General features: G+C 30.1%; 2 protein-coding genes and 1 long non-coding RNA gene across 3 annotated transcripts; all 3 read left to right on the top strand.

Annotated features, from left to right (window-relative positions):
- Positions 1–578: 578 nt before the first annotated feature.
- LOC139906229 (uncharacterized) lies at positions 579–1,619 on the top strand. The gene is made up of 3 exons (XR_011781594.1): positions 579–814; positions 932–1,066; positions 1,142–1,619. It is a non-coding gene; the product is annotated as an uncharacterized lncRNA (long non-coding RNA).
- Positions 1,620–9,164: 7,545 nt separating this feature from the next.
- On the top strand, positions 9,165–11,444 carry ND-19 (NADH dehydrogenase [ubiquinone] 1 alpha subcomplex subunit 8). Its single transcript, XM_040717903.1, has 3 exons — positions 9,165–9,492; positions 10,930–11,117; positions 11,184–11,444. Exons 1-3 carry the CDS (start codon positions 9,268–9,270, stop codon positions 11,302–11,304), a joined length of 534 nt encoding a protein of 177 aa, XP_040573837.1. The 5' UTR covers positions 9,165–9,267; the 3' UTR covers positions 11,305–11,444.
- A 134-nt stretch (positions 11,445–11,578) lies between these two features.
- On the top strand, positions 11,579–13,121 carry LOC121122839 (uncharacterized). Its single transcript, XM_040717902.2, has 2 exons — positions 11,579–12,246; positions 12,415–13,121. The coding sequence occupies exons 1-2, from the start codon at positions 11,819–11,821 to the stop codon at positions 12,815–12,817; spliced, it is 831 nt and encodes a 276-aa protein (XP_040573836.1). The 5' UTR covers positions 11,579–11,818; the 3' UTR covers positions 12,818–13,121.
- The last annotated feature ends 3,922 nt before the right edge of the window (positions 13,122–17,043 follow it).

Here is a 17,043-nt window from a genome sequence, read left to right as displayed (position 1 = left end):
GTAGAAGTTACGGCTAAAAAGGGACGAAGAGTTTTATATGATGGATTTACAGTACATGGGATGAGGGTAATTCAATAATTCAATATTCCATGGATGATTGACATATTAATGGTGTAATTTTTGACTATTTTGATACAAATTACAAGAATATAAATTTTCAGTAGCACATTATAAAGTTTTAAGACCTACAGTTATAATACTTATACATACGCAATAACTGTGTAATTTTAACAGAACAAAATGAATGATAGTATTAACTAAATATTAGTAATTAGAATGATCAATTTTGGAATTAAATGCATTTACTTAACGCATATTAAGACAAAGAAATTGCAACTTCCTTATATAAGTTGCAACTTGTACAGACATCACAACTTGTACACAATACATTTCAGTATAAGATATGTTGTGCTTTTTTAGGGGGGTTGAGCCTCCCCCACAAAAAAAAAAAATGGTGTAGCTACGGCACTAGCATCCATTCTTACTTACAATTAATAAATCGTCTGATAAATCAAAAAAAAAGGACATTAGTTCAGGACAACTCTCCAGGGGTAGCTTTTATATAAATTTATATTTATTCCGGGATTTCATTTGAAGATTTGTAATATTTCAATCCAAATTTTGCATGCGATAAAAATTAATTGTTAGTTCGTAAACATGATGTCATATATATATATATATACCAACAGAATCAAATATCTAGACTTTTGGAATGTTATTGTATTGAAGAAATTGAATGGCGATGAACTTAAGGTTCCATTCTGAAATAATTTATGCTTGCTGTTGTATTGGCTGAGGATGGGATAACAAAGAAGTATGATGATAAAGAGTTTTTACTGAATGCCAATTGGGATCAGCTCTTAATTTGTAGAATATTTTAATTCTAAAAATCTATTAATCTTTTGGTTTTCTCATTTTTTATTACCGACAGCTCCATTGTCTGAGCAAATTGAGTCGTGGTCATCATATAATAGTCTCAGTGGTGGATAATATAATGTCTATGGAAGGATAAGACAATATTTTCAGGCCAAGATCATTTGTTTCAATGATTAAGGGCCATGAATAAGTATAAGTTATGACCATTTAATTGTAATTTTGTCTCTCTATAAATCTTTTCATATCTATGCGCGATGGCATGAAGGATGTATTGCATGCATTGGAAGGGGCAAATTCGTATGTTCAATGATCATTGCATATTAGGCTGAGTTGGGAAAGTTAATGTAACTTAACTTAACTTAGTTAAGTTAATTAACTTTTAACTGAACTAGTTGATTACTTACACAGCGTTATTTTAACTATAAATTAACTTTTAACTGAACTGCATTATCTTAACTTTAACCTGATGTTTAAGTTTACATGAAAATCAGCAGACACATCGTTGAACGTTTTTAATTCCACATTAGTCTTATCCAGCAGTAATCATACGAAGCAATCTTTTCTTTTCTTTTTTTCTTGATCGTTCAATTGGAAGGGGAGAAAATCCCAGGCAGACAGACCGACAGAATAACCTTTATTATGTACCCTTGTTATGTTCAATTGATTTGAACTTAAATAGTTATTTTTAACATTAACTTAAACAAGGTTCAGTAAGTTAATTTAACTTAAATTACTCTAAAGTAAAGTAACTTAACCTTAACTAGTAAAAAAAACTCAAAATTGACTTTAACTTAACTAGTTAATTTTTATAGAAATCGAAATTAACTTTAACTCAACTAGTTATTAAAATATAAAATAATAATTAACTTTAACTTAACTAGTTAAAAAGATAAGTTAACTTTCCCATCACTGATATTATCTGAATAAGCAAATAATTATGGTCTCAGAGCGATATAACAGAAACTTGAATGAGTAATGTCGTCCTTTGATGATATAACTTTATTATGAAGTCATATACTTCTGTGCGTAAAGAGATATATATCGTTTTTATATATTCTTATTAAGTTGGATACTTCTAGAGCTGTGGTACTCGATTAATTCTATAATAGACTTAAACTCAGAATGGATGGACTCGATTGTGGTACAAGATATTACATTCAAATGAGGGAGAGTTTTATTGAAAGTGCTTTGTTCATCTACTAAGGATTTATGAGTATTAAGTCTAGAAAAACATTACTATCGTCTCCCCCCTCGTTGTATTTTAACAGAGAATTAAATATTTATTTAAAGAATAACACAAGCTTGAGTTAAAAAGATGAAACGATCAGACATGTTTTTCATGAACTAACTAAAATGGAACTGAAACTTATAAACAACTACTCTATATATGTAATGTGTATGTATATATTATTTTAATAAAAAAAGTTAAATATTTTTAAGGTATCAGAAACAAACTATTTATTCCAAAGTGTATTCGGACAATTTAATTATCTCCTTTATAAAGAATTTTGTGTAATCAGTAAGCTTTATTTCAATACTTTATAAGAAGTGTTAAAATCATTTGATTTAAGCCAAGTAGGCCCCGTTCTGTTCGATAACTTGTTGCCAACGAGAATCCAACTTCATGATGCCCTTCTCGTAGAAGTCCTTGTCCCTATTGGAAAAAAACTGGGACAACCAATTTTCACAAGCCTCTATTGAGGCCAAATTTGTACCTCCAAGCGCATTGGCCATAGGCAGGAACAGATGATAGTCACTTGGTGCCAGGTCCGGACTGTAGGGTGGATGCATAAGAACTTCCCATCCGAGCTCCCGGAGCTTCTGGCGCGTCATAAAAGATGTGTGCGGCCTGGCGTTGTCTAGATGAATCATGATTCCTTTACCATTCACCAATGCTGGCCGCTTCTGTTCGATCGCCAGCTTCAAACGGTCGAGTTGTTCACAGTAGAGGGCTGAATTGATCGTTTGGCCATCGGGGAGCAGTTCATAGTAGATCATTCCCTGCCAATCCCACCAAACACACAGCAGCACCTTTCTCTGTCGCTTGACATCGACTAAAGGGATCCATTTTTCATCGCCAATAATAATCCGCTTAAGAAATGGATCAATTTTGTTTCGATTAAGCAGCGATTCACAGATGGTAATTCGGTCCATTAGATTTTTTTGCGTCGGCTCGTGTGGGACCCAAACATCGAGCTTCTTCTTATATCCAGCCTTCTGCAAATGGTTCAAAACGGTTTTATGATCGATGATCAGCTCCTGGGCGATACTACGACTACTGACATGACGATCTATCTTAATATTTTCTATGATTTTATCGACATATTCGACGACAGGCCTGCCAGTACGTGGCGCATCATTCACCTCCGTTATACCAGAACGAAATCGCTGGAACCACTGTTGTGCAACACGAACCGAGATAGTATCGTCCCCGTATACATCGCAAATTTTCTTGGTCGCTTTCGATGCATTTTTCCCTTGGAGGTAGTAAAAATGTAAAATATGGCGAATTTCTTCCTTAGAGATCTCCATACTTGACGCACAATAATTCACGACTGAACCGGCCAAGCGCAATATTGGGCAAAAAGCGTTTGTAGTATACACTCACACCTTTACAACACTTGATTGTATGATCCGATGTGGACAATAATGAACAAGATAATATACCTAGTTAAATAAAAGAGAGGGAAATAAGCGACCTAATGCCGTATGAAACTGTAATCTGGACATCTTTTATTTGTGATGGAACCGTCACTCTAAATAATATATATTATCTAATTATCTTCCTGACTTTTTCCCCTCAAATTTCAGACAAGACTTTATTTAATGAAATATGACCAAAAATGTTACTGAATTGCCATAAGTATAGCCAATGAGTGTTAATACTATCTGGAGGAGCACAAGCTCCAATCACGCAACCTGTTGTGGTGAAAAACATCATTTTTGATGATAAATTTCATTTTGCGAGCTCATATGAACTTTGTACAATTATAAAACTATAATACTTGTAGTAGTTGTAACTTTATATTAATATCACATGGTAATTTAAGCAACTCTTCCATTTTGGGATAATATTTGAAATCCTAACCAAATTGTTTTTGAGCAAAAAATGATGGATTGACTAATTTATACAGCTCAAAATCAAAGTAAATATATGTTAAAGGATTTTCTAATGAAAACTTTAAGAACATTATTAAACCATGGATTACTTAATGATTAAAATAATCATTTAAATTGATGAATTTGCTTTTCAAAAATACAGTGTCCACTTCATGAGAAATAGTATTATGTCCTCGATTGGTGTTAGAAAAATAATATAATTAGTTTATTAAGATAATTATGTCTCTATATGTTAGATGCCGAACAGAAATATATAGAAAAATTCATACAGACTGTATCGATTACTCATATTCCCAGTTAATGAGTTTAGAGGGATCAAAATAATGTAATTTTAATTCATTACATTTAATTGAGCAGGGAGTTAGTAAAGTTGCATGTTTTTATGCACAGAGTTTAATTGATTTGGAATTAGAATAAGTTATATTCAAATAATATGAAATATTCCCTATTAATAATGTAATTAATTCATTGGGATGAATAAGATTCTTAAATTTTGTTGACGAAATAAAACTGTATCGATTTTCTATATCCCCATTCATAAGCTTAAAAGAATCAAAATAATATAATTTTTAGTAACTAGGTACATTTAATTTCCATGAAGTAATAATTATGACTTATGAGTGAGCCCAGAGTCAGCTTACTCACATATATTTACTCACAGTGTCGGTTTGGAACACAGAATATCAATATGTATAATTTCGGGATCTCTAAATATTATATATCCAACCTCAAAAAACTATTCTTGATCATACTCTAGAAATTAAATTTAAAATCTCAGACTTGCCTAAAATAATAAATCAACATTAACAATTTCGTTAAAACTACACACATCCAAGAATAAAATATTCTTTTATTGTTTGGAATGATATTTTGTGATCTTTGTTCTGAATCCAACCATTTGAAATATACAACTCCAAATCCATTTAACTCATTGTGTAAATACACTCGACTATACCAACTTTATGAATTAACCACATTAGTATCCAAAGATCAATTGAAGAATAATATTACATGTTAATTAATTATTGAATGGAACTTATTATATAATGATCTTGTACAAACACGAACTGAAGTTGATACTTTATTTTTGAAGGACAAATTCATTAGTTTAAATGATTAGTTTTATAATTTTTTATTCATTTACGTTAGAAAACATTTTACCATAAAATGACTTTAAATTTGAATTCTATATATTGAGTCAAACTACAATTTTTTGGTCAAAAACAGATTTTCGGGATTTTAAATATTCTCCCAAAATGGAGGATTTACTTAAAATACTACGTGGTGTTGTGGTACAATTACAACTACTACAAATGTTATAACTTATAGCTTTATAATTGTACGAAGTTCATGTGAGTTGACCAAGTAGAATTTATCTTAGAAAATGATGTTTTTCACCAAAACAGGTTGCGTGATTGGAGCTTGGATACTGCAGACAGAATTAGAACTCATCGGTATATTATAGAGGATCAAAAACTGCATGTACAAACTGATTTCGCTTGGTACATGAACAAAGTAACTTTTGTCAATGTTCAGTGCAGTGTCCCAAGTATCCCATGCTACAAATAAGTTCAATCCAAATCCAGCAGATTTGGATTATTTTAAATATTATTATGTACGTAGCCGAAAAGAAACAGCTAAAAGTCTGTAAATTTATCAGATATTTTGTCAAATTCTTGGGTATTTTAGACGAATTCATGAATTAGTTTAACTATTTATTTACATACTTCTTAACAGTTTGAATTTATATAATAAAAAACGACAAATCCCCTGGCTTAGGGCCCATTTCTAAATAAAATAAATAGAAAAATAGCTAAAATCATATATAGCTATGAAATACCTCCTTCTTTCATGCTGTAGTTTGTACCCCTGAAACAATGTCTTTCTCTTTCCGGTCTCAGCGTTGAACGTGAAAGGAAGGTTTTTCTTTCTCAAAATGGTAATTTTATAAATGTTTAATTAATGATCGTGTAATCCCTTAATTCTAACTCCATCCTAATTCCAGCCTGCCCACAAGACGTTCCGTATTAAGACTAAATTGGCGAAGAAGCTAAAGCAGAATCGTCCAATTCCTCAATGGATCCGTATGCGAACAAATAATACAATTCGCTACAACGCGAAGAGGCGTCACTGGAGAAGAACCAAGCTAAAGTTGTAAACTATCTTTGGTCTATGGATCCTTCGTGTCTCAAACATATATATTGTTTCAAATACAACCTAGAAAAATAAATCAGCGTTATCAACCTGTCTTGAGATAATTGTATAATTGCTAAGTCGAGTTTCCTTTCTTTATTCTATTTTGAATCAGTGGCTTAATATTTTATGTCCTTGTGCGTTAGCATTCGTGTGAATTATATATTAAGTCTGGAAGTGAGGCTATTCTATTAGACGATAGTTTATTTAAGTTGAATACTGTGAGAGTTCATCTTAAATTGATCTTATCTATGGTAATGAAGTAGTATCGGTTGATCAATTACTCAACGTTACGAGCTCTTTATTGAGTGTTTTACTGGAATTTGAGTTGAATCAGTTTTCTCTCAATATTTAATTTTTAAATGTGGTAAAATTCACGTACTTTTAGCCTTTTTCTTGTCCATTAGAGTGTTATAAAATGATTCATTTCCTTTTTTCTCATCAGTCATCACATTTCAACACTTCTTCATTGAACAACCTCTATATTATCCTAGAGTTGGACCTGCTGTAACATTCTAAGTTTCAACTTCAGTTACCAATAAGAAAAAAATCCCCAACAAGTTGGAAAAGTATTAGTTCTAACCAGAAACATTGTTAACTTTCATTATTAGCACCAAAAGTTAACACCCTTACATAATTTTTTTATTTTAAATATGTTGCAACTTGTATAAGATAGTTGTAAAAGTTTCAACTTCTTCGATTTGAAATGTATTGTTAAATTACAACATCGGTTGTTTCAATTACCATATATTAATTTTCATTTCGATTTATTGAGATTACGTGGTTATTATGTTATTTTAAGTATTATTACAACTGTGGGCAATTGAACTCAAGGATGTGCCGGAGAATACTTAAATTTTAGTCATTTTATCATAATAGTAAAAAATGACATTATTTATGGATCGATTAATTATCCATGGAATATAAAATAATTGCATTATTGTAAATCCTACATTTAAAATTATTCATACCATTTTTCGTTTGCAACTTGTAAGATTTGCTTATACAAAATCTGTACTTGAACAATATATATATTAGTGTTCGCTTTTTAAAGTTGACCAAATTTAAAAGTATCATGGATCATAAGATGTGTTGGTAGTAACCTTCTAAAAAACAAATTATGTGCCATCAAAAACAGTTACCCTCGATCCGGTCAAAGTTCCAGCGTTCCGGAAGTACTTCAAAATGAGGTCAAATTAAAAAAAGAAAAAAATCTTATAAGATTTGGCATAAGAAATGAAAAACTTATTTTATAATTTTTTATAACTTCTTAGTAATTTTTTTGACATTATTATGTAGTCGGTTTGGTAAGTAAAAACTCATGAAGTAACTATTGCCGGCATACAAATATAGATAAATAATTATGGATTTTTATTTATTCAGCTATATAATTAAATTCTGGAACTTTGACTGGATGGAGGGTAACAGTTTTTGATAGTACATAATTTTTTTTTAGGATGTCATTAGTAATGACTCATTACCTACACCTAAACACATATCCATGATAATTTTGAATTTGGTCAACTTTAAAAAGCGAACACTATAATATATATATATATACATATGTTACACTTTTTTAAGGGCAGTTATCGCGAGTTATTTTTTCGATAACATTATTAACCTTTATTTTATTTTTTTTGAAATTACAATAAAATATTGGTAGGTTTATGTTTCTTTTTACAATATCAATTTTTTTAATGCATATATGTGTAGTACAAAATATAGTCAATTTCCTGACCTATCGTTATTATTTTAGCAAGAGAATTAGAATCATCAGGATCTTTCTCGACAACAACAATAATTATAATTATTAGTATAATAGAATAATTATGTATATATAGAGTTATTTTCTGAAAGTTTTTCAAGTATTTGGTCCATTGACAATGTGATGTCCCACTCCCTCTTTAGCCAAGCAACGAATTTCAGAATTACTTGAGCGGACTAATACTCTGATCATATATTATTTTTATAAAAATTTTAAAAATATAAGAAAAAAAAATATTTATTCAAAAGTGTATTCGGATAAATTAATTCTCTCTTTTAAATTTGTGTGATCCGTAAGCTCTTCTTCAATTGTTTTTTATGAATATCTCCTCAAGTGCCTGAAAAAAATAAATAGAAATAAAAACATGATATATATTATTAACGTATAAATAGTTTTAGTACCTGATACATGGTAAAGAAAGATCGCCACTCTTTTGAATCAAACGATAGAACTGGACTGCTGGCTCTCCATAGAGAAGCACCTGCCACTAAGTATGGAGAATAGCATCTATATTATCACCCTTTATAGCAAACTTCAGTAGCTCCGAGGCAAACATGTATTTGTCATTAGATGTATATGCTTGATCATGTTGATAAATTCAATTTTTTGAAATAATATCTAATGACTCTTCATCCTCGTCTTCTTCTGCATCGATAAATACTTTAAGATGATACAAGAGATTTTGAATGCAACCAATTGAATAGTTATGGGGATAGTTTGGAAATATTGAAGGAATAGGTTCTTGTTTGAAAATCTTTATTTTTAAATCCCCCGACTTATAGAACGGCAGATCTGTTTGTCTGATCTCTTATTAATGAAATCGTCCGATTTAAAATGAGGGGAGTAAATTCTTGAATATTTAGCCTTTCTCCTTAAATGGAAGAATTGATTGAAATACCACGTGTTGTCGATATAAAATACTTCGACAAAATATTACATTTTTTTATTGTATGAAGTTGATATTAGTTTAGCAGAACGTAGAACGGAATTACAAAGGTATAGCTACGCTTTTAATAAAATATGTCATTACTGCAGTAGACTTAGTTAATGTCTACTATTTGTCATAAAAAAATTAGGTTTTTTTATTAGAAAAGGTTGCGTGATTAGAGCTTTGCTCCTCCAGATGGAATTATATTTCCTTGCTTTTGATTATTATTTTGCAATGACGGAATGTGTAATTTTATGGATGTTGTCATACCCTGCTTACGTCATTGTGAATCTGGGATATTAAATGAAAAGTTGAAGATTTAACAGCTGATTTATTGAATTGTCTCCTTCATAACAACGAATTCCGTATAATTATCGTATTTGGAATGGTCCTAACTAAGGATACGTTTTTACCCAGCACTGAGGAGCTCACAATTCAAGAAGTTCCTCTGGGTACACCTTATCTCCGTGCCGGGGCTTTTCACCTTGGTAAGACCTGTGAAGCTGTCAATAATGAATTCATGCTATGTCGACAAGAAACAAATGATCCAAGAGCCTGTCTTCAAGAAGGAAAGAACGTCACTAATTGCTCTCATAACTTTTTTCAAAAGGTTTCGTATTTTTTCATATACCTACATAATTTAATAGATTTAGCCTTTGAGTTTGTGACAAGTAGTAAAAAAAAATAAAATAAGAAATTTGGGAAATAGTCTGTTTATTTCATTGGAATCAATTATAAATGTAAAAAGATCAAAAATATATCGGGAAACACATACTTAACAATTTTCAATAGAACATTTCACTGACGTCATAACTTATATTTTTTATAACTTATAACATTATAATTGAGGGAGACACCATCTTGGGGGCTCAAAGTGGATATTTGTACTATTGACACATTTCCAATAAATCTTGATTAAACTCCATCAAATGGCTTTAAAAAAAAAAAAAATCTAAGACTTAATACTTAATAATTTTTTATTTAAAACATTGTTAAACTGATAATTTTGGAGAATTAGTGAGAATGGTTGACTTAAAACAGTGTTAAACTGATTAATTATTGGGGATTTCTTTTAGCAAAAACAGTGTTTAGCTAGAAATTTTGGGATATGAGTGAGAATTTTCTACTAAAAATATTGTTAAACTGATAATTTTGGGAAATCAGTGAGAATTTTTGACTAAACATAGTGTGAAACTGGGAATTTTCTGGGATTAATCAGAATTTTGGAAGATTAATTGGAATTTTTTTATTAAAAACAGGTTTAAACTTGGAATTTTGGGGAATTAATGGGGATTTCAACTAAACACCGTGTTAAACCCGGAATTGTATTTACTTTGTTATAGGATCCTTAATACTTTATCGTAGGCTCATTTTACTCTCAGTTTCAAATACGAACAGACAAAAATACTGGACTGAAGTTATTATTAAAATAGCTATAGTAAGTATTATGTCTATTAAAATATATTTGTGAAAAGGAGATAGGGAGGTTGTACTTCAGAAGCTCAATATCTAATTATTACCTCCGAAACGAATTTGAACAGAGGTTATGTTTAGCCTCTGTTTGTTTGTCTGTTGACCCCTAGGATTACGGCAAAAGTTACGGTTCGATTTTGATCTAACTTGGTACGAAGATTATATATGGTCACAATATACGCCATTTAATTTTGAGAGGTCATGTCAAAGTAACAGAAAACGTTAAAAATACATAGACGACCATCACTTTATAATGTATTGAGCTACAGAGCTCAAATTAGTGTCCTTATGTATGTTTAATAAAGATGTTTCATATAGCAAGGAATTCAATTTAGGAAAAATGGCCATAGGGGAGGTTTCCGCTCTACTGAGTGCCCATTCTATATATTAGAATATGAATTGAACGGTAAAAAATCTGAAATATTATCTTGTAAATGTATACAAAACATTTTTAACTCACATAGCCTACTCATTTGAACATTCTCGAAGCAATTTGGAAACTTTCCCACCCTTTGCAAATTTATTAAATAATATTTCGTTGATGATAATTTATTTTTAATTCGCTCTTTCATAGGTAAAGGATACATGCGCCTCAGAATTTACAACCTACGCAATGTGTCTCGAAAAATCCAGCAACAATTTTTCTTTTGATCAATGCCGTAAAACTCAAGAATCCTTTGATTCATGCATGGAGAGAAATAATAAAATGATACGTCCCTACTTTGGGTATTTCTCTCTTACTAGAGTTCACGATTCTAATAGGTCTGATGATCCTCCCTAAGACATACAATATCATTGTTGTAATAATATGTACTACTTTTCTTACAGACCAAAACCTGTTGAAGAGCGTCCAAAATGGATGGATGATCCTAAAGGTGTCAAATCGGAGGATGTTCCCACGGATTTGCCTTTGGAAACCAAGAGAAGGCATCATTCATTTTCAAAATAAGAACTTTCTAAATTTGAAATATCTACTTGTAGTTGCAGAAGGGGAGTACATTGATATGTATCTAGGACTTTTTTTGATTTTTTAGTGTTGCTCACTTTAGATCATGTTAAACGATAAATAAATATACGTTTTGCAGTTTATTCTTAACAGCGATAAATTATTTATGATTCTATGCTTTTTTTTGTTCTTATTTGCTGTAAATTAGAACAAGGTCTCAGAAATGTATGTTTTTTGGTACAATGAAAGGAGAGGGGTGAAAGAAATTTTTAATTAAAACTTTTCTCGCAGTTTGTCATGAATTATTCTCCTACTACATATTGCCCTCGATAAAAAGTTTAAATGGAAGTAAACCTTTTTCAGAGGTTTACTTATGAGAAGGAGAAAAATAAATAAATATAGAAACTGATCGTTGGTTACTTATTATATATTTTGCTTATTGACTAAACTCAGTGGAAGAGAAAGTTAATGCTTTACTAAGAAATGCATTTGAATTACACCCAGTTTTAGCATATAAATGGATCAGGATGGACATCGAATCTTCGATGAAGACACCATCAGATATCTTAAGGATATATTAAAATGTAATAATTGCTTGGAAACACCTAAGCGGGGACCCATATTCCAATGTTCCTCAGGTCATTTACTATGCTCAAGTTGCTCAGATGAGTGTTCACAGTGTAATGATACTTCCAATAAATGCCGGTCAGTGCTCGCTGAGAGGATATTAGATGAAATTCCTGCCCCTTGCGATAACTCTGGTTGTGAAACTATTTTATATAGAGGGGACTTGGAGAAACATCTACTGGAGGATTGCATTTATCGTAAATTACCTTGCATAATCCCAACATGTGATAATATGGTACCCATACGAGACATTGTGAAACATGTTGATCGGGAGCATGTTAAAAGTGATACTTTTACAGCCAACGGATCTTCTTTAGGGTAATTATGTTAATTTAAATACACATTTTCATGTAGTATTTTGATTCGTTAATAGGACTATTTCTGTCTGAATTTTTTTTTTTTGTAATTTTATTTATAAAATTATATTTGAAATATAAATTATTATTTCAAATCAAAGTTTTAATGATATATAATTGATTGCTTTAGACATTACCTTCATGTTGATACTAGTTTCTTTGAAAAAGAATCTTGGTGGAAGCCCACTCTACTAGAAATATGTGATGAACAGGATAAGTCTTGTCAACATTTCTCTTTTCAATGTCATCGTACTGAATCTGGACAATGGAAACTTTGGGTATACTGTGTGGGAAGTTTAATAAAATCTCGTCTTTTTCAATATCAAATCATTCTAAGTCTTGGCTCAGAAGAGGTTCTTTATAGGGATCAAACAGTATATTTAGGGCACACATTAGAAAATATTATTCACTATGGCTATGGATTATCGCTCTCTGATGAAGGAGCTAAACGTTTTTGGGACCCTAATGAAATGAAAATCCGTTTTCGAGTCGCAGTTTTCCGAAAAACTGAGAAAACAGAGTCTTCATCCTAATTTATTAATATATATAATTATAAATTAAATGTTTTTTTTTTTAAACATCATAACAGGATAATTATTTATATGTATAACATAAAATCTAAAAAAATAATTTGTATTCACTATGTTTATTGGATTATATCATGTTATTTAATTAATTAATAATCATTTTTGTTGTCAAACGTTATTTAATTTCTGATTGGACATTTCTAAGCAACATTAGTTTCTTTTTGTAATTGATAGTTATTGGGGGTTTGACATCATATCAAGTTTTTCCAAAATAAGTTTTTTTTTTAAACTTTAGAATCATACTATATTAATTAATTAATTATCAAATAGATTTGAAATAATCTTATATTACAAGAAAAAATGAATAAAGGGACTTACAAAATTACGAAGGCTTTTTAGAATAAATAGTTGGGTATTTTAACTCATCCCATGAATTTGAATACAAACCCTATTATAACTGACTCAAATATGTCTATGAAATATTAGGTTATGTGTATATATGATGTAAAAAAATAATTTGGAATGTTTCCCTTTTCTTGATTTTTGTTCAAGAGTATTTCTATATTGACGAAATATGTACTTTTCTTTTTTAATCTGAGACGCTGACTTTTGCTAAACACGTTCTTCATTGTGTCCTCCAAAATCAGAGAGATATACAAACCCTGTTATAGGTTTTCCTAAAAATAAATATATTTGTACCCTATAGGTAATGTGTAAGGTTTGATAGATAACATTCTGAAATGGTATTAATCCCTTGACAATAAGACGCTTCTGTAAACACCAATGATTATAATTACTAAAGAGGAAACTTTGCTGTAACCTCTACTTCAATCTGCATTTATAAGCTATCACTGATGTCAAATCATAATCAATTAAAAATATTTAACAAAAATCATTTTATAAATTCTGTTTTTCATCTATTTTTACTATAGAAAAACTTGAATTAAATCAACTAACCTAAGTATAAAGGTTCAATTAAGACGAAGGTTTTTTCTGAAAATAGGATTCTGTGTTGACTTGACTTATTCGAATAATACTCTCAATAAATAATTTGGTATATATTTTTTAAATCATTAGTAATATTAAAAATTAAATGGAAACTGTAGCAAATAATATTATTTTGGAGGTCTTTTTTTCTTGTAACTGTCTGTCTATATTCACAGTTGAAGTCTTTATAACAGTAAATAGTGTATGAAACTTTATTTCATACTTCGGAGGCACTTAAATAAGAATCAGAAGTGAAGGAACCAAAGATAATTTATCATATTATTCCAAAATTTCGAGACCTTATTTATTACGGCCTACTTGGTCCTAACATCACTGCCTTGATTATATATAATCTGAAATCAATCACTTTAGGAACCAAAAAATTGCTAACTTACATATTTACAAGTATCCTCATGATTTTTTTAAATTTTATTTTACACAATATTCATCATCTTTTCTTAAATAAAATTCAATATTTAGACATAAAAATAAGAAATAAGTGAGTATGTAGAAAATTGCACTCTAACCTAATCTAGAATAGTTATTTTATACACGATCATTTCATAGTCCAGTGATTTGTAAATGGTATGCTGTGAGACATTTCTTAGAAAGGTAATCAATGTACAGAGTAATTGATAATTGTACTCAAAAAATTAGATCCATAATCTTTCAATATATATTTACTATATTTTAGGCACCCTCAAATTTATATGACTCATTAGACCGATAATAATCAAGAAAATAAATTGAAGCAATCTTTGAAAAAAATAGTCATTTATGAACTGAACGGAAAGCACGAACGCCGTTCATTTTTCCGTTCAATCTACAAGCCTGGCGAGTACTCTCTTTCTTCTTATTTTAAAATGATGTGCTGGGCTTCAGCTACACATGCTTGTTGCCAAACCTCCTATAAAGTCACATTCATATTTTTTTAAATTTTATCTATGTGGCCCGTCAAAACAAAAGCAAGGTAGAATGCATTTTCTCAAAATTGAAAGGAATTATATTTATAATTCATCGAAAAATTATCGTCCCTTCATATCGGGCGAATAATCGAAAGTCTTTTATATCAGACAAGGATTATAAACTAAAGTTCAAAGTCTTGGGTATTTTAACTCATCCCACAAATTTAACTACAATGTCTATAATTGACTCATATATGTCAATGAAATATTGGGCTGTGTGACTGTATATACGATATAAATGAATATATTGTTATTTTTTTATTTTCTTGATTTTATTTTCAAGATTATATGTATGTTGACAAACAAAATATGTACTTTCCTTTTCAATATGAGGCGCTGAATTTTAGTAAGATACGTTTGTCAAAATGTGTCCTCTACAGTCAAAGAGACGGACAAACTTTACTTAATTTTAATAGAGATAGTATTAACACTAAAATATAACCCTTGTTATAGGTTTTCCCTCTACATAATATGTTTGCGTTCTGGGCCTCTGAAGGTGAGGGTCCTGTTCATAATGCATAAGACTTGATAGTTTAAATTTATATGATTTGCTTGCAGAAATGGTATTAATCCTTTGATAATAAGACAATTCTGCAAATACTAATAATTCCCCGTCCAACAGCATTTGCGCACACAATAACATTCCGGGAAAAAATCGCTTATGAGTTTTTAACTGACTATATCATTAATAAATGTGTGAATACTAATCACTTATTTTGAATATGAAGCATCTATAAACTTGTTTCAATCCCTTTACATATAAATTATTAATGATATAGTTTATTATAAACTCATAAGTAATTCAATATTATTGTAATCTATATTCAATGCCACCTAACCAGCTTATTTTATTAAATTTCTTAATAAATATTAAAAACTAAATTGACCAAAAATCAATCAAAATCGACCTTTTTTAAAGTCATTTAAAAAAAAATTTGAAATATAATATTTATTCTATAATTTCAGCTATGATATAATGCACTTGAAGAAGAAGAGAAAAAATATTAGCTTCTATGTAAGGTCCTTTATTTTCTCGACTTTTTGGTGGTTAAATACATATTTTATCGATTGTAATCAAGATAAAGTAATACATAATTCATTTTTCAAATGCTAAAAGGTTTGCATCAATTTGTTATTTACTTTGATGTTCATCTATATAGTTCTTTCATATCGAAATATGAGACTTAAATATAATTCAATATTTAGCAATAAAAATAAGAAAATGGAAATTTAACTCTAATCTAACCTAGAATAACTATTTCATACACGACAATTTCATAGTCAAGTGATTTGCAAATGGTGTGCTGTGCGACATTTAATAAAAAAATAATCAATTAACATAGTTTATCAATTTAACGGTTAATATGGAAGCCTTTATTATTTTTGTCAAACAAGATTATAATTTTTTTTCTAAAAAAGTTCAATTGAAAAAATGACTTCAGCTATGGTAAAATCGACGTAGACTGGAAACAAATAAACGTTTAGTTTCTCAAAACTAATAACATCAAGCTATTATCCATAACCTATTTGAAAGGTAGACTGCGGCTAGCTCGTAGTGGTATTTATATGTACAAAAATTATATTCACATATTTTAATTGTAAATGTGTACCTCAATGTTATTTTTTACAATAATATCTTGAATTACGTCCAAAATTTGTGTCGAATAATTCCAAAGTTAAGGTCAATGTGTCATAGTTAGAAGAATAGCTCTTGTATCACCGATTTTGTCTATGTTTAGATCGGTGTGACTAAAAAGTATAGAACTTTGTTTTCAATCACTCAAGACATTATTCGTTTTGATAATTGAAAACGAACTCATGGTGCACAAAACTACTCGCAAATTCTATGCCTCGGAATCTGAAGGGTCATATATAGAGATAGAGATGTGTAGAAGGTTGAAACTGCTGTGACCTTAAAAAATGGACGAGTCTAAAATAAACAAACTATGAGAAAACAAATATCTGCTGACATATATCATTGATCAATATAGCGCATCTTACTTTCTAATAGGTTTGAATTTTCATAATAAGGAGGAATAATTAATTAGAGCACTAATATATCTCAAGTTACAAACATACAGAGAAGGGACCCAAACTTTTAGTATCATGACTAAATTACAACTAAATGATTAAAGTCCTGGGGGTTGAGGTCAGAGCCACATGGAGCCAGGCTAAAAGTCAGGGTTATTGTTGCTACGGAAATTTTGGTTTCTGCATGGGGATGTAATGGCCTTGTTGATGTTGTAGGGAGTCCGGGTGGAGATGCCAACGGTCTTTGGA

The sequence above is a fragment of the Lepeophtheirus salmonis genome, chromosome 8, assembly GCF_016086655.4.
Source record: "Lepeophtheirus salmonis chromosome 8, UVic_Lsal_1.4, whole genome shotgun sequence".
NCBI lineage: Eukaryota > Metazoa > Arthropoda > Copepoda > Siphonostomatoida > Caligidae > Lepeophtheirus > Lepeophtheirus salmonis.
This window is presented reverse-complemented; position numbering and strand designations above follow the sequence as displayed.